The sequence below is a fragment of the Sebastes umbrosus genome, chromosome 10, assembly GCF_015220745.1.
Source record: "Sebastes umbrosus isolate fSebUmb1 chromosome 10, fSebUmb1.pri, whole genome shotgun sequence".
Lineage (NCBI taxonomy): Eukaryota > Metazoa > Chordata > Actinopteri > Perciformes > Sebastidae > Sebastes > Sebastes umbrosus.
This window is the reverse complement of record NC_051278.1, coordinates 17,192,931-17,218,632: the sequence shown is the minus strand read 5'-3', so window position 1 is coordinate 17,218,632 and position 25,702 is coordinate 17,192,931. Positions and strand designations below refer to the sequence as shown.

The window sequence follows — 25,702 nt, the reverse complement described above, 5'->3', positions numbered from 1 at the left end:
CTTTGTCCGAAATCGCATACTATGCACTACATACCCAATAGGTGTACGTACTATCGTTCAACATGCTTTTGTGTGAATAAACAGTAGTGTGTTTCTTTCGGACGCACTGAGCTGTAATTTACGCCGTCAATTCCTGAGAGCCTCCTTGCTGGTTTGAGATGTGTAACCATGGTAACCCGTGCCAACCTCATGTGACGAAAAGGACGGTTTCTGAGAATCAAATCTGAATTAATTTAAAACATATATTACACCTAGCAAAGTGAAATCTAATATTTACACTAAAATTGTATGCCGCCGTAGTGTCCAGCATTTGAATACTGTAATATTTAACCCTAAATAGTATGCAATTTGCGTAGCCTACTTGGTTTCATACCTACTAAAATACCTCTCATACTGTTTAAGCATACTAAATACCATGCTATTATGGAATTTCAGATGTAACCTTAATCTGAAATTATTTATATTACCAAAAGTTCAGTCTCACAGCTTTTAGGCTTTAAAATAAAACTCAACAGTATGGCCCAGAGCTTCTTTAGGGGTAACTATGCTGTTAGAAACTTTATTTTAAAAATCAGGGTATATATTATCTAGATAGAAGAGCACAAAACGGACAGCTGCTTTGAAAGTGTAAACAGCAGCATGACAGTGAGATAACTGTATCAATACCTTCCTCATGGTGAGCTGAGCACACACACATCTTTCCAGTAAACAAACAGTATGCTGGGCCATGATGTGTTCAAATTCAGCATCATTTATGTAGTTATTTTTTATATCTAGATTACTAAGAACATTGTTATATGTCTAAATGCAGCACAACTATTATTACAGTTCATTGGTAACTTTTAATAAATAGACGGTAAAGAACTCAAATGACTTCTCATTCCTGTAATTCTTCAACCATCACTGACGGTTTATTTTTATAATATATTTGACTGAAATTAATCCACCGATCGCTTTACATTCACGGTCCAGTGAGGAGCGATTTGTCATATGGGATTGCTAACAAAAGCGTCAATTACTGCGATACGCAGGTCTCTGACTCGGCCTTTGTGGGGAAAGACTCATGCAAGAAAGGGAGAAGTATTGGATCCCCTGAACAACTTAATCCTTGACATAATCCCTAACTTTAATTTAGTCAAATTCATGTTCACACAAATAAAGCCACATAGGAGCCGGAGCCGTTTGAATCAGCATTACCCGACAGGAGAGGGAGAGTGTGCACAAGTGCCTTGAATGTAATTTCTTTTGTGTTGCTGCACTTGATGTCCTTCACACTGATGTGTCTGCTTTGGTGTCACAAAGCATTACCAAAAAACAGCCACACCTAGCGCAAGACGATATTATTCTATTGTTGCAGGCAGGCAGGAATAATGCGCTGTTGAGCCCACGTCTGGCATAAACCAGCTTCATCATTGAAGCTTTCAACACATTTTCATTCTGCTGATTTAAAGTGTATTCGATCTCTAAAAAGGAACTGAACACTTGTATGCATCACGGGCGGAGCTGATCTGAAATAGCAAGCTTGGAAAAGGATTAGAAGAGATTAGATTATGATGAAAAAGAAACATAAGCACTTTAAACTCTACTAAGTATCTTTCAATGAGCAAGATCCAACAATTACAAGAGCAGACAATAGCCAAGTTTACTGTTCTGCACACACTTTGGCCGCACTCCAGTTAAGGTGTTATGCAGGTTAAGCTGTTTACGCGCACCTTTGGTCCGCTGAGATCGATTATTCCCGCCGTGATGAATAAACCATTTAACTGAATATTATATGGAGTACTTTCTTCAGACAGATCGGTACACATAAGGACGTAGGTTTGGTTTCAGAACCGAATGAACGAGTTGTTCATTGTTGCTGTTTCCTGCATTTATATACATTTATATCAATCTAGCAAAGAACAAATTATGATGAAATTGGTTATTGTGCTTTCCATGATAATGGTAGCTGTAGGACAATTAGATAGAAATTAGAAATGTTACATAAATTGCTGCTTTATTATTGAACTAACTAATAACAATTTCTAGTTTCTAGTTTGATAGAGACCTGGGGCCTGTTTCACAAAACCAAGATAACGAATTAAGCCAAGGTTTTCCAGTTATCCTGGCTCAGCTTAGCCTTGACTCGGTTTCACGAAAGCAGAGGCACATAGGTTACCATGAAGATGTATTCTGTGCAGCCAGGCTTGATTTATCCTGGTGCCTTATCTGTTCAGTCAGTAATCACTCCGATCAGAAAACAATGTGTTTTTTAAAGTTATTCCATGATCTCATGCATGTATTTTGCCTTATTTTTATCAGGCTAATAAAAATAAGTACTTATATACTGAATACATACCACCATTCAGTTAAGTACTGCTACTTTAACATTGTGATCATTGTTAATTTTTATTTTTATAATCATTCATGTGATAGTCATGAGTACGGTTATATTGTGTTTATGAAGACTGCTGTTCATATTGTTGTTAGAGGTTTGATGAATATCTTATTGATTATAAATGTCTGATAAAGTTCACTGGACCACTATAGTGTATATTCATGAAACAACAGGGAGACGACACCACAATGCTTTTTGACCTTTTATTTTTCTCGGATCACTGGTCTGCTTGTGGAGAAAGAAATAGCAATAATGAATACATTGTGTCACTGTGTATATACTTACAGTGTGCATTGAAAATCTTATTATACTTCTCTGTCTAATACCCTCAGTTTGTATTGTTACGTGTGTGCTGTACAGACATCTGACAGTTTGTGAATTCTGTAAAACACATATCAGTTGTTAACTCTACATGGTGTGGATGTCCTACATATAACACTCACTACGATGCCAGGCTGCTTTCAGGCTGTACAGTATCTGGGTCCTGATATAAATTATGTTTTCCATGAGCACCACATCACTGACTTCTTATCCATTATGGACTAAATAAGTATTTCCACAAAATTGACATGAAGGCTACATCTAGCCTTCTTTCTTTCTTTCTTTCTTTCTTTCTTTCTATATAAATAATGGTCGTAATAGTGCACACCATGCACAATTCCTGCTGCGCTAATTAATGTGTTTTAAAGAATTGACAAACTGTCAGATGTCTGTAGGCCGACAGCACACACTTAAACAAGCAAATATAGTTTGCAGAGGTGCAAATATTAATGAAAAAAGTGATTTATTTCAAAAGAGTTGACGTTTAAAACAACAACAAAAACCTGCAGGACTTGGACTGAGATATGGAGATAAAAAGACAGACATTGAGGAAATTAGAAAGAGAAGTAAGTGATCATTCCAGTGCACACTGTTAGCATGTATGTAACATAATGTTTTAATCATTGTTATATATGGTATACTGATTAGTGGTTCTAATTAATCTTCATGGTAAATTTCCTAAATATTATATTTACTTCCACTGCTCACTTTTAAGGCGAAGTGACAGTAACTCCTTCAATGGTTTAATTATGACAGTTTCAGTGAACAACAGTGGTGAGTTAATGTAACGTTATAGGCTATTTTTCGGCTACTTATGCGTTGAGTCGGTCCGCTATTGTCTGCCACGTTTTTTTCTTGCTGTTTTATTATAGCAGCCGACGGCCGTGTCTCCTTTTCACATATTATGTGCTTTACTTCCTCGTAATCTTCAATTCAAAGCTGTTTCTCACTGGGTTTAGTTATTAATAGTTATTGATGAATAATGCTCCATCTTTATATTACAAGGGGAATGTCTCCTTTTGTGCCTTATCAATTTTTTTATATTTTTTAGGAGAGTACCAACTATGAATAAAAAAAAAAATAGAATCAATTATTTTTTTTAGTTCCCAAAAACTCCAGCCAGGGCATGGCGTCCAAAAGCGCTCATTTCTGCTCATAAAACTTAATTGCTGTGCACACAGTCATAACTGAAAGCAACTCTGATGAGCATATCAACTCCTCTCCTCTCTGATCTGGGTTTTGGCAGCTCGACAGTCAAAGGATATTGGTCTGTTTAGAGAGATTTTAGGAGGAAATCAACTGAAACTGTAAAAGTGACATGGACCAAAATAGGATTTTGAAATGTGACGGGGATATGATGTCCCTATTCCAACCCTGTCTCCCACAAAATGATGTTCCCATACAACTAAACTGCATCCTCAATTACATTTAGAGGGAAACGTATTTTTCTCCCGGATTACGGTCGCAGTTTTAAACATGTGGTTAACACACTGTGAATTGAAACAAAACAAAACAAAAACGCAACAACACTACTTCGTTAGGTAACAGGTAACTACTGGGTTAGGTTTTATTAAAAAAAAAATGACTGAAACATTGAAACAAAACAAAAAAACACAACAAAATTATTTAGTTAGGTTTAGGCAACAAAACTACCTGGTTAGGTTTAGTAGAATAACATCATGGTCTGGCTTAAAATGACTACATTTCACACGGGACACGAACAACGTTCTCCTGGGGGAAAGTCTGTTTGTTTGACCCATCTATCTCCACTCCCATCCACCCGTAGTGTACTTTCTTGCTCTACTTGTTAATATACAGCCTGATATCACGCCAAAGCGTGTAATAGACCCGCATGTCCACCAGAGGATAGCTTGTCAGTGTCACGTTTTGCCTCGCAGAGACGTGAATATTACACGCCTGTATTAGCGTGCAGTACCAGCAGGGGTCAACAAAGCCACTGACTTAGGATCAGGCAAGAAAACCACCTAGTTACGATAAGGGAAAACATCATGGTTGGGCTTAAAATAAGTACGTAAAACACGTATGGAAACGACGGAAACAAATGTCATTAATGATACTTACAAAACAACACACCGGTCTCGAACAGCGGCCTCCCGGTCGAAAGTCCTGTGTTTGCTGGACCCTTCCACCTCCACACCCTTCAACCATAAGTGGTCCTTCTAACCTTTTATACTACATCACTAGCTCGGAGCTTTGTGCGGAGTATAGAAAAGACGTGACACCCGTCACTTCAGAACACTGCACCTTCATGCAGGCGTGTAATATTCACGTCTCGGCGAGGCAAAACGTGACACTTTCTGGTGGACAGGCGGGTCTATTACACGCTTCGTGAGACTGGGCTGTATTATACCAAACAATTTTCAATAACATAATTCCACATAACTTTCATTAACGGTTGCTCGATATACTTTGTCACCTGCTCTGCGTGTCACTCGTTGTACTACGTCACCTGCTGCCGTCGTCCGCGTACTTACAATATACTGTATATGTCAAAGACAAACATAATCCTGGACAGTAATAAAAAGATGAAAATGAGCAGCAAACCTCTCAGTGTCTAATACATGGGAAAGAGCTGATGATCCTGATCTTTATGCAAGGTGGCAAAACACCAAAGTGAAATGAGTTGAGATATTTACATGCCACAATAATCTATTGTTCCAAAATCAGGTTACTTGCATAACTTGGGTGAGTCCACTGTAGATGTGAACAGTCATTTACCAGATTAGCAGACTAGGGAGAATAATAGTCTGAGGCTCAACACAGATATATGCAAAAGGATTTACACTGCCGACATTTCGATCTTTTTGACAAGAAAAAAAACTACATGTTGACAGCATATTGTCATTACATAATTACATTGCATTGCAATACTGATACTGTCAGTTTCCTCATCAAACACAACAGAATGGGGTCTTTCCTCTGTGTTGGGAGAGAACAACAGTGCTGAGGAAATATACAAACAAGAGTAATATACTGTATAATACTCCCTCACAGCTGCACAGAATGGGGTCTTTTATTTAGTTTTATGTTGTTACCAATACGTACAGGAGGCAATGTTGGGAGGAGAGACATTCTGCAAAGCATTTATACAACTGTACATAAATTTAGGAAGTCTTTGCTGTTTGTTGCATGCTGTTAAGCCATTTTTATTGTTATTGAACATGCTGGCTTTTTGCGCTTGTTTCTCGAGTAGCTACTTATCAATTGCTGAGATCCATATTGCAGTTTAAGATTCAGAAGGTGTCTATTAAGCTCCGCTAGTGAGACACGCTGTCCTGCAAGCCTTAATCAATAATCTTTGTTGGACATGATTTTTTTCCTGTTTCATCTCTTATTATGGACACAGTAATGAAGTGTGCCTGTGGAGCTGAGTATTGATTGTTTTATATTCCTTTAACCAGTCGGACTGGATAGAGATGAGGAGACGAGTCGACGTTAATGCCAACTGCATGTTTTCTCACAGGGCTACGATGATGGGTATGGTGGAGAATATGATGACGAGAGTTACGAAGCCTATGAGGATAACTACAGCAATCAGTCAAAGAGGTGATGTTTACACACACACACACACACACACACACATGCTGGATAAACAACAAAGCACGTTTTTTCAATCACCATCTGTCTACTGTTACTTGCAGTACGGCATGAGAAAGGTCCACTGTGACCAGCTGCTGTACATTTCAGCATTACGTTCATTAATAAGACATCCACTTTAATCACTTTGATTACTCACAACATTTAGCCTGAACCGTGAATTAGCACCTTGTATTTTTAATTTGATAAAGGATAAGCCTGGTGATGTTTATGTTTTTCTTATTGTGAACAAATCCCATGAGAAGACCAAAAGAAATGAACCAAAAACAATGAATTGTCCCTACTAAAAAGTATTGTCTGTGGATCCAAAACCTGATATATCTCAGTCCACTGTACCATAGAGCTCCACTGTCGTCCAAAAACTACTAAAAACACATCAGTGAGCAACGTGGGTGCTGTAGTTAATTCCACTTACTCTGTCCTGCAGCCGTCAATACCCACTAGAGCACCAAATGTGTATTTATCCACAGCTGAAAATAGTCCCCAACAAATTCACTATTTACACCTGTTTGCTGTTTCAGGAAATTACTGGAAAATACCTTTTACCTAAACAGACCATTTCACTATATTTCCTTATTTTACGATACGATTCAACTTTATTGTCAGTTTGCACTGAAATTCATTTTGCATCCATAGGCAGCTCAGTTTGAGAAAAAGGACACATACAATAGACATACTGTTACCATGAACAGACAGACAAGTAAGACCCATCAGACAAAAGACAAAACACATCACAATTAACCATACATAACCCATTACAAAATTACCATCTGTCCTCTGGATTTACATGTCCTTAGCAGCACATTAATTATTATTAAGCAACAAGATGGACTGATGGACAAAAGCGTTCTTTAGCCTGATGCGGTTAAATGTAGGGACTCTGAATCGCCTCTTGGAGTTGCAGAAGTTGATATTCCCCGTTTAAAACATGTAAGGGATCAGAAGAGATGCTGTTGGCAAGTCTGAGCATGCTCTTGTTGTGAGCTGCTTGAAAGGAAAAACAAATACAGCTTGTTGTTCTTTATTTTGACGGATTTTTCCGCTCTGTCTGTTTTAGCATTTCAGATTATTATGAATATGGACACAGTGATGAACCCTACAACAACTATGGTAAGTACAGTTTTTGTTTTAGTGAGCAGAACATCGATCCAAATATGAGTCTCTCTCTCTCTCTACTTGCTCACACTGTCAATTGTTTAACGTAGCAAAAGGACAACTGCCGTAATCACACTATGAGAGCTTAAACAATTAGTTGATTATTTGATAAGTTGAGCTTTTCAATTGTGATGTTCTTTGTTTAACATCATTGTTAATTGAACACCTTTTGGGTTGGACTGTTAGTCAGACAAACCAGCAATTTGCAGGAGTCACCATGGGCTTTAGAGAAGCACCGATCTGTCAGTCCCAATACCGATATCTGGGCTATGGGTATATACCGAGTACCGATCCGATACCAGTGTTTACTTAATAAGCTGTATGCAAGATTGACTTAAACATTGCTTTCTTAACTTTGTAAAACAAAATGTAAAAAATAAATGCACTGATATAAATGTACTGAATTGTTATTTATTATTAAGATAATAAATCCTGCACTAGCAACTTGGTAAAAAAATCTTAAAAATTAAGAGGAATTACAATTCAAGTGTAGAACAATTTTAATGCAGCAACAAATTGGTCCAAACTTAAATAGGACTTCAGATTCCAGTATGTGTATAGCATATAAACATAGAAGTGAATCGAATAGATCGGCCCCTTTTGTCACCAATATCCGATCCAACTATTTGAGTCAGTATTGGCTTGTTGTGATTGTGATAAACTGTGATTTTTTTGTGATTTTCTGACATTTTATAGACCAAACAATTGGTCAAATAATCGAGAAAATACATTGGTGGGTTATTTGATATTGAAAATGACTGTTAGTTGCAGCTCTACAGTACACTAGGAGAGTCCAGCATTAGGTTAAGTACAGTTACTAGCAATATCTGCAACCCATTCAGTGTGCAATAACAACTCATCTCCTGCAATGTTTTCCTCTATGTACTAGATTTGAAGCCAGTAATTCTTCACAAAAGCAACAGTAATTTGTTTCTTTTGTTGAATGTAATTAGTCAAATTTGTACACACAAAGTGTGATTTTAAAAACAGACCTTTTAAGAAACATCCTTGGATGTTATTCAAATTCATTCCTGACAAGAAAAACGTCTTGGCAAAACAATCCAGGCTGCTGCTGCACTGATATTTAAAAGATGTTGTGAAGCAGAGAAACAAAGTAAAAAAAAAAACGCCTTGTGGTTCCAGCCCACTTCAAATCATCCTCATCCAGGGGGCCGCTCGGCTCCTGCATGCACCACCCCTCCTACATCCCTGGCTACCAGCTGCATTTGACTCACACAGTGAGTGTGCCAGGGGAAGCTCAGGGGGCTAACCGATGCCCGTTGTAAAGGTGGAGTGTTTTGCCTTTTGGATATGTGCCCTCATGGGCTTATTCCAGAAAAGCTGTTACTATTGGCGTAGTAACATCTGCTGTGCACACGACACTGCTGTCAGATAAGCAAAAGAGTATTTAAATTTCCTCAAAACCATTAATCAAAACATGTACAGCTTCAATTCAAGCAAAAATGGTGAAAATCATCAAAAGTAGAGTTACAAGGTTGTCACATGACAGCGGCGATAAGCTGGTTGCCACAGCAGGTTTGCAGGCTCATTCATTTTCAGCACAATGAATTGTGCACTAGGGTGTTGAGGTCGGACCAAACCAAAAACCAAGGGGGCAATGATTTGATTTTCTGCTCCATAAACACTTTCTTATTTGGAAGCAGTGCAATGTGCCATGCAGCTGAGGTGGCCATCTTTATGTAATTTGGCTCTAAGGAAGGAGCTGCTGACAGTCACATCTCAGTATTGGTCCAACAGAGGGCAAAGTGCTTATGAAATTAATTTTCTGTGGAGAGAAACCTCTATTGTACCTGGGATGGAATTTGCTCGCTTGAGTTTTCTTGTCTTTGGTTAAATGGGTTGTGAGAGGAGAGTATATACGATACCCAAGCTCACAATTTGTGACAGCGCAGTGAACGCTGCGGCTTTCTACAATGTGTGCTTAACTGTGTTTGCAGAGGAGGAGTGGGCGACAACCCGTCCCAGTCTCAAAGCCCCAGTTTTACGGCTGACGAGAGGGGGCTACAGGAAACATCCCTATGGTAGATACTGAAGGTGCTCCAGATATGTGACCTCCAATTTCAAACTTTTTATATTTTTCTTAAATTCCTCATAAAATGTTGTAACATTTGCTTTTTTTGTTCGTCTCCTTCAGGAAGTGAAATAAAAAAATAACCCCATAAAGCACATAAATTCATAAACTAATAATTGCAGTATTTAGGATGGAGTCATTTATTAAAAAATGCAGAGAGGAAATGAAAAGAGAGACTCATTCATCCATGTACAGAAAGGTTTTTCTTAAAATTGGCTATTTAAATATCCTTATATCCTTGACACTAAACTGCAGATTTTTTCTTCTAAGTCATGACTTAGATTTTGACAAATTAGTTTCCATTCATTGCCTTTAATGCAGTGATTATCAAGGTTTACTAGCCAACACCTGTACAATATTTTTGCCTTTCGAGATACTCATCTAGTCATAATTTTTTTCTTCAGCGTCAAAGATGTCAGACTAGGATTCTGACACGCTTGTCTTTTTGTCAGGACATCGTGAGACACCCCATACCCGTTGTCTGACACACCACAAGGCACAAAAGTAGTAGACATTTTTGTTGCCCCTGCAGTTCGACAAATACCCTAGCGTGCACCCCTGTAAAGGCGAAAACTAGGGAGAAGCTACTTTTATGAATTTAAGTTTTTTTTATATAGTTATTCAAAACATAGTGACAGTTTTTTCCAGATTTTTCGTAGTATAAGAAAATGGTACACAATCACGGCTTAGCTCATTATGGGTCATCCAAAATGAATTTACAGGCAGGGTGAGTCATTGAAGGGACAGTTTGGGTGTTTTGAAGTGGGGTTGTATGAGCTATTTATCCATAGTAGGTGTATTACCTACAGTAGATGGTGGTCAGTGTGGCTCCAGCTTGGAGAAACAGACAGGAGTACCGACACCAGAGCAAAGCAATACAGTGCTGTGGACGGGGCCGGCAGCAAAACGTATTTCAGCCACCTAAAAGAAAAGCTATCCTAAAAAAATCAATATCAGTTTACAGTATACTTAGAATATTTTCTGATGGAGAACTGAAATGAAAGTGAAACGTATCTATACAATTTTTTGTCAACAGAGTCTGGTGGCTTTGGAGAGAGCATAGAAGTTTCACTTTCAGTTCAGTTCCCCGTCGGAAAAGGTTGTCTGACGGAAAGATAAATATTCTAAATATAGCGTACACTTAAACGGATATTGATTTTTTTTTAGGCAAGCCTTTCTTTTAGGTGGCTAATATAGTTTTTTCTTTCGTCCCCGTCCTCAGCACTGTATTGCTTTGCTCCGACGTCGGTACTCTTGTCTTTTTCTCCAAGCTGGTGGTGCGCCGACCATCATCTAATACACTGAGTATGGATAGGTCAATGTATCCGTACACAACAGTTCGTATGATATCTTACGAAAAATAATTCCTAATTTTTCGTACGTTTTTCTACGAATGTCCAGCAAGTGATGCGTGTGTCAATTTCCGCTCCATTCTGCTCATTACATGCATACAGTCTTTTCAAAATAAACTTCCGTCTTCAGAGGAAACAACTTGGTTAGGTTTAGGCAACAAAACTGCTTAGTTAGGTTTAGGAAAAGATTGTGGTCTGGGTTAAAATAACTACGGGAGTGGCGATACTTAAAGCGAGGGTAGGCAGAACGTTTTTGGCATCATTGGGCAAAAATTCCATAATAACCTTTCAGCATATTGTAATTCAAGTGTTCTGAGAGAAAACTAGACTTCTGCACCTCCTCATGGCTCTGTTTTCAGGTTTTTAAAAAATCTAGCCCGTGACGGAAGACTTTGGCCAATCACAGGTAATTTCAGAGTACATACGAATTGATTTCGTGGGAATTATACAAATTACAGTGCATTATTTTAGTAGGTATAGCTATGAACTGTGTGTGAGAACAACCTGGATAGGTACCTCATGCAACCCCACTTCAAAACACCCAAACTATCCCTTTAACCAGCCAGAGCTGCAGAGCAAATGTCACTTCAAATTTAAAATGAGCTTTTTTCAACCTCCATCACCTTTCTCCACAGTTCACTGATTGGTCTGGCTGAGGGCTCAGTCGGCTTTAAGTGGATCTTTTCCAGACTAATACCGTGTAGCAAAAAAACTTAACCTTGTGAGATTCAGACTGGCTTCTTCAAGACAAATTTGTTTTCCACAATTGTATTCATTGTTTGGCTTGGTAAAAAATAAATCAAGAGCAGTTTTGTGGCTTCACTTCCTGTTTGATTCGTGGCTTTAACTAAATCATTATAATGGTAACAGACAAGAGAACCGCACACTGCTCTGGACACAACAGATGGAAACCAAACCTTTTCCAGAACTGAAGACCCTGAACGCAAAGTGACTAGATGACCTGGACTTTTCTTATAAAAAAAATGTTTAATGTTCAGAAATTAAAAATCGAAACCTCAACTTTCCCCATAACTGATATGAACCTCTGATGATTTCATGGTAAAACTGAGTTGATACCACAGCCTAAAGTTAGCCCTACGTTATATTGTGACTTTAAATGATATAAGATGTGAGATCGTAACCGTGCAAAACACATTTTTTTTGTTTGGGTTGAAAGCAATCGGCAATGTACAGTGTGTCATTTATAATGCGTGCTTTGTTCTGTGTGTAATCTGTATTTGTACATAAAGCATTTAATAAAAACAACATAAACCTCAACGCAGTGTGTAAGACTTTCTAAATAGGAAGCTATAAATGTTTGTTAACATTAACATCTGCTTTCAGGTAACGGCTAACTCGTTTCATAAAGAAATCCCACCAACCTGTCCCAAATGACTCATTTGTTAAATAATTTATACCGTATTCCTGCTCAATCGTCCTTGAATCTTTCATCACTTTTCTTATTTGGAAACTAATAAATTTCTTTCCTTAATCCATTCTGTGAAGTTTTACTTTATTAAACAGACACTGATTGACTCTGAGAATGATATGGAGTTAAAAGAGGTAAGAAGTCCTCCTATATTACCATAATAATACGCTCGGCGTTTGAAGCTGGCTCGTGAAGAGCATAATGGGCCATACAGGATGTAGATCTTTTTTTTATTCACCCTCTGATAGTATGCACTCAACGTGCTGTGTCTTTTTATCTGCGGCTCATCAATGTCTCTGCTAACCTCTTTTTGCATTTCTGTCATTTAACCTGAAAAAGCTGTATATGCACTGTAATTTTCCGTGCTTTAAACATCCAACGCTGAAGTCCATTTTAGCGACTTGAATTCTCTTTTGTGATTAGTACCTGGAGCCTGGCGCTCATTAAGAGTGTAGATCACGGGACTGAAAGGAAGACTAAACACTAAGCAGGTAACCCTAATAATAATACTAATTTAAATGCTAACTCCCACTTAAAAAAAGTAAACCTGCCCTTTTTAACCCCAAATAAAAATCCCTTCATATCGCTAACTAAATAGTCCATAAGGAATCCAGCTAAACTGTGATAAAAGAAATACTAATAAAAGACACTAAAATAATGTCCGGCAAACTAAACATCACATCAGTGATATAAATAAATACCAAAAATTTGCTCAAAACCTCTCATAAAATGATATTTATAACACCTTGAATTGGTTTACTTTTTTTCACAGTGATGGAATGTAATGAATGTTTTGTGCTATGTGTGTTGTATATTACGTTGCATGCAGTCTGTCAGTCTATACTTGTTTATTATTGATGATTCACAGGAGTGACATATTCCTTATCATGTTGTTTTGTTTTTCTCTATAGTTAAAGAAACACACTATTGTGTGATTTGGTCAAAGCAGAGACGAATGTAACAGGTGAGTGGAAATATTCACAAGGGATGTTGTCACACTGTCACATTGTATGCAAATTACAAAAATTTACATTTAAATGAGACAGAAAATCAACAGGTTTGATTTGATTTAGGGGTGGGGGGGAATTGATACAGCATAGTATTGCAATATATTATCGATTTTTATAGAGTGCTATAGGGATTACGTATTTTTGTAGGCCAACCAGGAAGATAGCATCACCCTGGGTTCCATTGACGAAAAGCCAATTGGATTTTTCCTTTAGGTTTTGGATTATTGCAGAAAATAAGCTCTGTGGCAAACACGCGTTTATTATACTTACACATTTTGTTTGGTAATAAATCGGAATATATCTTATCGCAAAATGTTTCAAATCGCGATAAGATGGTATTGTGACTTAAGTATCGTGATAATATCTTATCGTGGGAACTCTGGTGATTCCAATCCCTAGTTTGATTGATTGATTTTATTTTCCAACCAATTAACAACGACTTCAAATTAATTATTTGACTCTTTATTTATTTAACAGACTGAAACTTCCCCTGTGTTAATGAGTAACAGTTTGTTTTAATACTAAATCATACTTTACAACTGAACTTGTCCATTTATGTTTAGTGATTAAGAGTAATATTTCCTTGAGTGCACACTGACAAAAGATTGAAATATAATTTCCACCTCGTTGCACATTCGCATGAATCCACCATTAAAGCTCATTTACATCAACTATAAGTGTTACAGTACGCTGTTTTTATAACTCTGACATCTCATTAAAAACTCAAGAAAGCACAGACATGCAATTAAAATAATGGAAACAAAAGGGATAAAGGAAATCTTACTCAAACTGTGATTAGAAGTACTTAATCATCTGATTGGTACAACAGCAGAGTGGTGACTCAATGTATGTGTATGCAATGTGGATAGATTAATTATACAAACACAATGTAGAATCTGTACAGCTCATTTATTCAATAGAAACAATATTTACTGTTCCTACATTGCCTATTATTACATGCTTTCTTTTCTGTCAAACATTTTTTTTTTTCTCATTCTTTCTGCACCACTTATTTGCATCTTTTTCTTTCTGCTGTTTCTGCAATAAATCCAATTTGTGTGTATTTTTCACGCCGACCTGTGTTTTATAGCCGAGCAAATGCAGCTACACTTAATCCCCATGGACAGATAGCTACTGGCCTATTCATAATTCATGCTCTTCTTTGGACAGTTTTCCAAAGGTGCTATTCTTTTTCAAAATGTATTCATAGGCATAACACCTTAATTCTACACTTGTGATCTTAATGCACAACAAGATTTATGAACAAAGCTGACCCAGAAGAGCAAGACACAGCACCAATAGTTGTTCATATTGGTGCTTAATTGTTAAAAGATGTATTTCTCCTGTGAGGCTGCAATAGATCATGGGTTTCCAATTGTCACAAGTACAAATATGCTATGATTTATCCTTGAATTATTTTATATTTTTACTGTAATATAACAATTTTGTTGATTTTTATCACAAAAAAAACACCAAATTGTCATCACCGTTAATGGGCTGCAAAGCAATACAACTTTCAGAGCTAAAGTAATTTATTTTCAAACAATTAAACTTAAATAGCTGATCGATTGTCATTATTATTAAAATGCATGACTACTTGCTTACATATCTTTGGACTTCTTTCCTTGTTACAGCAGGCTTTACTGCAGTTGATACTTAATCAAAGTCAGTCAATAGTTAGTAACAAGCTAGGGCTGACGCAATAACCGCAATATTGCAATACCGCGCTATTGACAAGTCAACCGCAGGGGATGGCAAGCAACCGCCACAACCGATATGTTCACGTTTTTTTTGTTTTTTTTAATTCTTTGCAATGGGAGCGCCGCACTGTGCTCATCACGGTCACTTTTTTATCTATCTTTCCGATCACAATGGAGCAGGGGTTGGACAAATACCACAAAGACCAACCGTCTGAAAGTGCTGAGCAACAACAATGGAGGAGAAATGAATGGTGCCTTCAAATGGATTCGTGTTTACCGTGTTCATGAGAAGAGTCCATATGTACGCCCTTCCATTGTGGTATTCACGACCTCATAAGTGGAACGTTTCTGAAAGCTCCGACTTCACGACTTGTGACGTGTTTGTTGACGTTGTCAGAAATGGCGGAGGCCATGAAAGTTCATTTTTCGGTACATAATAAGTGAATATATTGTTAATTTAGTCGTGTATTGTTTTTCTTCATAATTTTATAACAGGTCTGAGGAAAATATTGATATTCCCAACGGCCTCACCTTTTTCCTCTGTCATTATGCCTTTGCATTTCCTGCATTATGTTAACATTACCGCTTGCTGGCTTGCTAAATTGTTAGCCTCTGTGGCTTCTAGAGCCGACAGTAACGTTAATATTGCAGTTGCTTAGCGGCGGCGTTCTTCGCGACTTAACCACTTTAACGCCAAGCATATTGTGTACACGACTTCCCATGTTGTAAATACGAGCTCACGAGTTTCATTTGAAGGCACCGAAATATCACAACGACCAACCAAATGCTGAACAACAACAACAATGGAGAAGAAATTAATATACATATACCAGCGGGTCCCTCCTTTCTCCCAACGAGCTTCAGCCTTTCCTTCAACCAGAGCAAATACTCTACCTTGTTTCAACATTTTTACTTCTGCGGATATTCCGTATCATAGCAACCAGACGCAACCAATGCGTCTAAGCCGGAAAAAAAACACTGCGGTTCGTTGCCTTTCTGTGTTTCTGCATTTAACAATAAACAAGTAATAATTTGTATATTTTTTTATTTAAAGAGCAACAATATACCTAATAATAGCCTAACAATAAAGCTCATTTGCATAGCACTAAAATCAGGATAAATTAAGTAATTTGCAAAAAGAAAAAGCAATAATATCGCATATCGCAGTGTAGAGCCAATCATTATCACCGCAGGGAAAATTCCTTCACCATGACAGCCCTATTGCAGACAGTAACATTTTACAGTCTCAAGTGTCACAAGAGGAACTGTGTGTTCTTTGTGGTTGTTCTGAGCTTGGGAAACAAAGGATTACTTTCTGCAAAATAATTTTAATTAATGAACAAGCTCAGGAGGAACAATCTGTCTTTGTCTGAATCAACAAAAACTGTAGATTTAATTAAAGAACTTTCATCAAAACTTTATAAAACTAATACTGCATTTATACTGGAATAAAAGCATGGCAGCTTGCATTCAGATCCAACAGCCTTTTTCATATATTATTATATTATGATGGGCCAGTTGCCTGAACATGGTGGCCAAAATATTATATATGCACGTCATAGCGAGTTGAGTTTTTTCCACAATGATGCTGAAATCATCCTGTTGAGTTGTATTGTATTGTACAATTACTAGACAGTCTAACTCTGCAGTACTGCAACACGACTCACATCGTGCTCCCTTTGCCTTTCTGCAAAATAGCATTTTCTACTTGTGCTTCTTTCCAGAGCAGAAGGCACGGGAATCTGCTCCCAGAGGACTGAAGACTGTACTCAGCCATCAGACATGTTCGAGCCCTTCATCAGTCAGGAAAGTAGCTCGGTACGTATTTCAAGTCGTTCTCCGTAAAGCATCTAACTATAAAACTGCCTACATTCTTCCCTACCAAGTTGGAAAAGATTGTGTGTTGAGGTTGCATGAGGAATTGCTGTGTCATGTTAATGCAAAAAGATGCATTAACAAAGAAGAGTTTGCACTTTAGGAAAAGATCACATTACACTGCAGTATGTTTTTGAAGGCTGTTTTCTCAGGATAGATTATTGTAAATCAACAATGTGCTCAAGAAATATGGCAATAAAGCAGCTCAGACAGCTAATTGGAGGGATTCATGTCTTCCAAGTTGATTAAATCTAAGTCCAGTTTTGTTAGAAGTGGAGATGTTGTGAAACTGCCAAAAATAAAATGATGGTTAAATAATTGATTAATGAATAGTTGTAAATACAATTCCCTATTTCGAACTTTTTCCCATCTCATGTGTTTGTTTGCACCTATGAGTTGGAAGTGATCAGTGTAGTGCAGAGTATGCCAGTGATGTTCATGCAGCCTTTGCCAGAAGCGCTCTCAGATCCATTTTCATAACAAGCCCGCCGCCAGCTCCAAACCAGCCAAGAAAAGAAATCCCAAAGCCTGCTACGGATGTTGATGCGTTAATTAAAGTGAATGCCGCTGATAAAACTCTCACATTCACATTACAAAAAGAAAAGAAAAAAAGATCCATTTCTCATTGTACATTTCTTCTTTTGCACAAAGAATGGACTTTAAGGTGCTTAAAGACTTTGCAGATGTCTTCACATCTCTTTGCCATTCGTCCACACATGGATCCACGGTGATTCTTGTCCAATAGGCAGTTCTAGGCTGCAGCCTCGGGTGCGATAAAAACTGGCAGCTGTTTGTTTTTATTGGTTTATCACCTTTGGCGACATTGTTTACTCAGCCGCAACGCTCTTAATAGAATACACATTAGTCTATTTAGTAAAATACCCTCTGCTTATGCATCTGTTATTCCCGAGTTTGTATTAACTTTTATGTATTGCACACAGAGATGAGAGGAAAGATGATGGAACAGGAAACATGACGGCAAAGACAAATGACTCACAGGTAAGGAGGTGTTCACTATTAGAATAACATGCAATTAATCTTTGTCTATGTATTTGCAGTTGTGCTGTATTTTTTTTAAAAACAGCCCGAATCTTACTGTTTTTGTGAATATTCCTTGAGCTCTGCTGGAAACACTTAGTGTCCAGTCCAGTGGGGCAAAAGAAATACAAGACTTTAAAAAGTTTTTACAACTAAACAAAAACATCCTTTTCTTCTACACCAACTATGAATGTATTAATAGCTAGTTATGTTTCACATCCTACTGTAAAAAAAAGCTGTTTCACACAGGTTGAACCTAAAAATAGTTCTGTAATATGAAAAACAATCTTAACTTATTGGATTTTTTGGTGTAATAACTTCATTCGTTCATTGAGTTAAACTGGTTTTGACATTTGTGTTAAAGTCTGACTGTTTAATCCATTTGAGGATACTATTTCCTTGACCTCAATTGACTCTTTTACTTGGACTGGTGTTAAGCTAAGTGTGGGTAACATCGGCGTACATACTGCTCTTATGTTTAGACAGTAGCTATGAAGCTGCAGCCTACAGACGGTCAGCTTGGCTTTGCACAAAGATTGGAAGCAGGAGGAAACAGCTACTTTGGCTGTAGCGTCATAGGGCGCCTTCAAATGAAACTCGTGAGCTCGTGTTTACAACATGGGAAGTCGTGTACATGATGTGCTTGGCGATCAAGTGGTCGTGAGAACACTGTTGTTAAGCAACGGCAATATTAAGGTTACTGTCGGCGTCTGGAAGCCACAGAGGCGAACAATTTAGCAATCTAGCAAGTGGGTAACATAATGCAAAGTCATAATGACTGAGAAAAATGATAAAGCTGTTGGGAATATTGGAATGGGTTTAATTGAGATTTAATATTTTAATCGATTGAAAGCCCTAGTTTATAGAGATTACGGACTTAGTAATGAGACAAGAAAAGTAGAAAAATATGTATGATTGAAAATAGAGGTTGCACCAACACATTCTGCATTCATGTAATGATACCATCTGCTTGTGTGTTCAGACTGGCAGAGAGAGAGAGAGTCATCCTCAGATACGCAACACGCTGTACTCACTAATTCAGTCAACGGCTGAGTGAAGAAATAAATGATGGCTGCTAACTCGCAAGCTTAGGACCTTATTTTCTCAAATAATTGCACCTATTTGTTCTTAACAAGATAATAAAAGCTCATTTGAAAAGGTTGAGGTGAGAGTGAAGAGGTCTATTTCCTCCCATCTCCATCTCAAGGACGAGCTGATTGTCTCTGGCTGAAAGCTGCATCTCCATACGGAACGTCACCCTGGATGTCAGACGTGTGCTGACAGATTATAACTGGGGGATTCATAAAGAGACAGCCGGTGGATCGAGGGGAATTACTGTACTGCATTTGATGCGCACCCAGCCAAAATGTCAGACTCGAGGCTCAAAGGCTCGCTGCATATACAAAGTGGTAGCACACCAAGGACACAATGTCATTTTGTCATACATCCTCAGAATCAATTCAGACAGATGAGAACATGCGTGTCACATGAATAGTTCGACACATTATTATATAGACTGAAAGGAATAGTTTGACATTTTGGACTTTATTGCCTTTTTAGTTAATAGAGAAGATTAAGAAGACTCTCATATCTGACCTTTAAATATGAAGCTACTGCCAGGAAGGGTTATAATCGTAAACTAAAACTGAAACTAAAAGGAAAATAAGCAGTGAAAAATATTGTCATGAACTGAATAAAAAAAAAAAATAAACTGAAACAATATTGCCTGGTTAAAAAATGAATGAAAATAAAATAAAAATGAACATAAATTCACTGCAGTTTTAGTTTTTTAGCTATAATATATCACTACTGAAAAAAGGAGACAGCATGAATTTCCGTCAACTTTCGTGACATTGAACCACAGAAATTGATCGGACTTGACATACCAGGAGACGAACAAGACCGTAATTTAAATATTGTAGTAGATCAAATGCCATTTAACCAACTATTCAGCTCAGGTATAATGTTAACCAAGTGTGGTCAGGACGAAATTGAAGGTCAAGAGTTTTCCTCTGGTAGTGAAAGAAGTTGATTTCCAAATCAAAAGATTGAAACATTATAGCCATTCCTACACAGATGCAAATAAAACAAACTAAAACTACTGTAAAACTAAAACTAAATATACAAAAGTTTAAACTAAACCTTTCTGAAAAACTGAAACTAAACTAAAACAAGCAAACACACTGAAAACTAACTAAAACTAAACTAAAATGAAATTTAAAAGTCAAAAATTTAATTAAATTAAAAAAAACTATTATAACATTGCTGCCTGAAGACAGTTAGATTAGTAAGTAAGTAATTAAAATGGTATTTATATAGCGCCTTTCAAAACCTAGTGCCTTACAAAAGGATAAATGATTAAAAGAACAAAATATGAGTACAATGCAAATGTTAACAGGAGAAAATAGCACAATAAAAACAAAATAGAGGTATCACAACACACAATAGAGTACATGAGTCAAGCACAAAAACACATCTTCAGCTGTGACTTAAAACACCTAAGAGAGTCTGGGACCAGGACAGCGAACGCACAGTCCCTTCGTGTTTTCAGTCTTGAACGAGGTACAACTAAAGCAATGTTCACACTACAAGACAGATTACAGTACTGTTCACACTACACAACTTGCTGTCTTGTAATCAGGAGTCTTGAAGTCGTCTTGGTTTTCACACTTACATGACTGACCGGCGACAGGAGGTCACACACTACAAGATCCCAGATCCCCGATGAGGTCTCCAAACTTGTCACGAAAACATGCGAGAAATACACTGTAAATGACGTGATACCATACGCGAGACACATCGCTGATGTTGTCCTTGGCACGTGTTTACAAAATAGCCTGTTTCCACACTCCTTTTTACTATTTATTCCTCTAGGTGCAACAACAACTTTGCTCCGTGTTGCAAATGCAACACATACAGTAAGATCCTATTGACACAGGTGACCCCACACTCCTGCGCTCTCATTGGCTGCAGCTCGTGGACAGAGTCTCGGCTCGCGTCTTTGAGCAGCTCACACATGACGCTCGTACATCGATGTGCGAGCGGCGAGCCAACGCCGATTTTCCTCCGATCTGGGGCTTTTGTCGGGGATCTCTAAAAACTGTAGGGGAGCAGAAAATCAGGGGTTAAAGTCGTGTAGTGTGAACTTGGCATAACAGGCTTATTCAGGAGGGTCCGAGCAGAGGTATACGGCATTAGTAGTTCACTAATATACTCTGGGGCAAGACCACTCAAAGCCTTATACTGTAGATGACGAGGAGGATCTGGAATCTGGAGCCATCCATAAAACCACAGATTGTTGTTTTTACACCTCTTTTTTGTACGGAATAAATAAATGAGATATAGAGGTACTAGTTGGCTGCAGATTTGTTTCCTTGAGACAGAGCTAAGCTAGTAGTTTCCCTCTGTTTCCAGTCTTTATGCTAAGCTAAGTTAACCGCCTCCTGAATCTATAGCTTCATATTTAGCATACGCATTATCAATCTTCTCATCTAATCCTCAACAAGAAAGCAAATAAGGGTATTTCCTATTCCTAATTTCTCTTTTTTTGCCTTTCAGTATACAGTGTGTTTCTCATTTCTTTTTTCTTTTGTGTTGCAGGTTGTTGAGTGTTATGAAGACAACAACGAGTCCCATTTCTGATACACAATAAAATTTTAACATTGTGCTAAAGAATAGAAGTGTTACATTCTTTTGACACATGTAAAAATGTCTTACGGTTAGCACATTTTCATTTCAACCATAATCTACACCAGGTGACATTCTATAGAAATGTGTTTTTTTTAGCTTAATGTCACTTCTGTTCGGCTTTATCATAACAATATTTTGTATTTTGTGTCGGATGTTACGGCCTAAAGTAAAAGCACTTAACATTAGAAATATACTCTATAAGCAAATCTCGACGTGACTGCACTTTTTTTTTAATGGTGTTGTCATCTGGCGGCTGCTGTCATTACCAACCCGAGTGCACCCTGTGTCTGTTCCCAGCTCACTAATAAATGGTTCACTTAGTGCTGCCAACATGAACATGTTAGTTCATTAAACAAGTCGAGCCCACTGCTGCCGTTCTGGCCAACTGTCACAGCTACTTTACGAGCCCAACCCGTCAGAGCCGACGGAATATACTTCAACAGCCAGACGCGGCTCACACCTCGTGGCATTTTCCGAGTGGTAGTCACAATGAACGGCGCCGTCTGCCTGCAGCTCTATATAAGGTACGCAGTGATTAACAAGTGAGATTGATGGAAGCAATACAACCGTTCAAATTAATGTGCATGAATGTCTTCTTTCTGAATTTGTTTGTTCATATCTAATATACAAAACAATAAATCGCTAGCCTCGTAAAACCAGGCGTGTCTTAGCTTCTCGCAAAACATGAACAACTCACAGAGTCCGATTCCATGCAGATGATCATCCATTGCTTATCTTTTTTGGGTGAAAAAGGGATTTTAAAGAATCTGCTCAATTGTGGAGCAGACTCATTTCATCAAAAAACACCCATCCCTGAATCTGGCATTTTGTTTAATTCATCCGCTCCATTACGTACACTCCACACAGGCTGTCAAACAGCGTAGCGTTTATCTTCCTCAATATCACTTGATCTAAATATTTGAAACACAAAGACACCAAAGTGGGTCAGGAGCTAGGCGAGTACCCAGAAATGTTCAATCATGCAAAACAGTGCATGGCTATAACTCTAACACACAGTATTTCCCCCAGCCAGGGACGGGTACCTGAGCAAACTCAGCTCTGTTTAGACAGCTGCTTGATGAGCCAGAATAGAAAATGAGGGTTTATAATCACGTCTAAAAAAGGGGCCTCTTCACCGGCACAGCACTCGTGATGAAATGGTGTGCAGAGACAGAGTCCTTGACGTGTTTTGATGATTTTCATGTTGTTCCCCTTGCGACAGCAGGCTGGGATCTAAGCCAGGTGACAGCAGGTGAGGATGTATAGCTTGAGCTGCAGTTTTGAGGAAGTTCTACTGTAGACACACTACTACACTGTATCTGATCTTAGCTCCCTTTTGCAGGATAAAGCCGGCCCCCTCCAGCTCATTAGAGCTATTTTTGGAGAGAAGATAAGTTTTGACATGTTGTGTTGCTTTGTGCGTGTGGATGAACTAAGCAGCGAGTGAACTGGGTTAACTATGTTTACTGATGAAGTCTAGTACACAAAACGTCTACACAAATATAGAGCTGGTTTGACGCGCAAGATTTGTTTTTGGGGAAATGTTTTGCAGGATGTAGCTTTCCCTGGAACATTTGTAACAAGATTACAGCCTATTTTAAAAAAAAAAAAAAAAAAGCATGTCCCCCAAGAAATACAATATTCCACCGGAAAAAGATAAAATTGACCCATTATCATAACTGTTTGGTCTCAAGGTGTGATTTGCAGGAGTCTCTCTCAAGGAAAAGCAAACCAATTCTCTCTGAATAATGTCTTCAAACAGTGGAGTCGGAGTCTGTTTCCATTGAGAGTGTTTTCATGCATAATGCAGATACAAGCTGCTAAATACATCTCCATATTCAGATTACAAACAGCTATTTATGAATAAACATAATATGCTTAATAATGAGCTTCATGCAGAAGTGAACAGGATAAGATGTTTATATGCCACAGTATCCTTGCTAATGACGGTAGAAGATCCATAGCTTCTGTATGTTTTCCACCAAATCTGAATAGGATTTAGTGTGATATTAGTGCTACCTATAGTTAGGGGTGTTAGAAAACCTAAGGAATCCATTGGTAACAACCATGTCATAGTAGCTTGTTGCGGAGGAGGCAAAATAACGCTCCAAACTTACACTAAATGTTGGCGAGGAAAAACTGGCATGGTCATTTTCAAAGGGGTCCCATGACCTCTGACCTCAAGATATGTGAATGAAAACGGGTTCTATGGGTACCCACGAGTCTCCCCTTTACAGACATGCCCACTTTATGATAAACACATGGAGTTTTATGCTAAATGCAGTGCCTGTGAGGGTTTCTGGACAATATTTGTTATTGTTTTGTGTTGTTAATTGATTTCCAATAATAAATATATACATACATTTGCATAAAGCAAGCATATTTGTCCACTCCCATGTTGATAAGAGTATTAAATACTTGACAAATCTCCCTTTAAGGGACATTTTGAACAGATGTGCGATTGCAAAACGTGCAATTAATTTGCGATTAATCACAATTAACTATGGACAATCATGCCATTAATCGCGATTAAATATTTGAATCGATTGACAGCCCTAATCATGATACGTATCATATCACCAGGTTGTTGTCAGTACACAGCCGTACATATACTCTGTTTATTTTTATTTATTTTTTATTATTATTATTATTATTTTTATATAATTTATTTATTATTTATTTATTTTACTCCTTGATATAAAATATATATTTAGTCAAGTGTACTCAAAAAGCTTTCATTGGGGTAGCGTATGACTCATAACCACTTGTCTGAAGTAATTTATTTTGGAGCAACAAAAAACAGCACTTGTTTTGAACATCTACGGTTTGATAATACAAGAAGTTTAATTCATTTCTAAACTACATGATGTCTAAAATCCTAAAACTGTAAACTTGTCGGTAAAAATGTGACATCTGTGATTTCTTTCATTTTATCTGCGGGTTGTTTTTAAATTGTCAGTACTTTAATAACTCAACTATGCACCATGCCAAGAGTGGAAATTAGCTTGTTTATTACGCAGCAGTTGTTTACTGTAACATGGATCCTCTCCCAATCTGTGTGCATCTCCGTCTCATCCACTACTGCTTGTTACAGCCTCAGTATGCAACCAATTGATCTTCTTGTATGTGAACTATGTTTGTGTTATTATTTCAGGTGAGCTATTAAAACCATGGAATCCAATCAGCTTACAAACTACATTTTAAGATTGTTGTAAAAGATGACGGCACCGCGGTATCTCTCGTTTGTTTTCCTGCTGCACATACCCCCATCATGAGCTACACTGCAAGATGCTGTGTCGGATAAATGCCTCCGACAGGCGACACGGTGATGTGGCTGTCAAGATTCAGAGTCACGGACGTCCCCAATGAAGCCTTTTTTGTTTTGCCTAGATTGTATTTCTTTTCACAGCCGAGGAAATGATACACAGTTGTTGAATTCGATCTGGATGACAAAAAGACCTACAGCAACTATTGCTCAGAGGACAAGGTGATCCATCCAGCCCACACGAAAACAGTGGGCTATTGATTCAGCTGATGATTGTCAGTCAAGGTCAAGTTTGAGTTGGTCGCCGTGAGCACTATAGATGTGGGTCATTAGGGGCCTACTACACCAACTATGTTGTAAAAGTGAAAGCGAAACTTAAAACCAACACGTTCTAAGATGTAAAACTGAACGAAACATCACGTTTTGAACACAATAAAAATGCTTCTTTAGGTTTAGGCAACAACATTAAGATTTGGCTTAAAATAACATACATTTTAAAAGTGAAAGTAAAACTTAAAGCTTGTGAACACAAAGACGACTACATGGTGTCTACTACAACACCTAACTACCGCTTCTGCTCCTGTCACAATTAGTACAGTCGCTAGAGGTCGCTGTTGTGTTCTTTTATACCTTCTTTCGGTGATCTAGTCTGTGAATTGATGATAAAAGCTACTAGTGGGTGTAGTAGGCCCCTATTGACCCACATCTATGGCGCTTATAGTGAACGATAATGCCTATTTAATGGCCTGACAATAGTCTAATCGGCTGGATTGGCAATAA

At 37.9% G+C, this 25,702-nt stretch overlaps 1 protein-coding gene across 5 annotated transcripts in view; it reads left to right on the top strand.

The window, feature by feature from the left end:
- khdrbs2 (KH domain containing, RNA binding, signal transduction associated 2) overlaps window positions 1-23,764 on the top strand; it is an 87,994-nt gene extending 64,230 nt beyond the window's left edge. The window contains exons 7-13 of one of the 5 annotated variants that reach the window (XR_005208351.1): window positions 6,183-6,265; window positions 7,374-7,426; window positions 9,430-9,513; window positions 13,256-13,308; window positions 16,784-16,872; window positions 17,871-17,928; window positions 21,568-23,764. Coding sequence is in view for 1 of the 5 variants with exons in the window: in XM_037781314.1 (XP_037637242.1) it covers window positions 6,183-6,265; window positions 7,374-7,426; window positions 9,430-9,524 (231 nt within the window). In the remaining 4 variants the exon portion in view is untranslated. Of the gene's footprint in view, window positions 1-6,182; window positions 6,266-7,373; window positions 7,427-9,429; window positions 10,319-13,255; window positions 13,309-16,778; window positions 16,873-17,870; window positions 17,929-21,567 lie in introns of those variants that run through there. The other 4 variants (XR_005208350.1, XR_005208353.1, XR_005208352.1 and 1 more) reach the window with 4 other exon arrangements.
- Window positions 23,765-25,702: the final 1,938 nt, after the last annotated feature.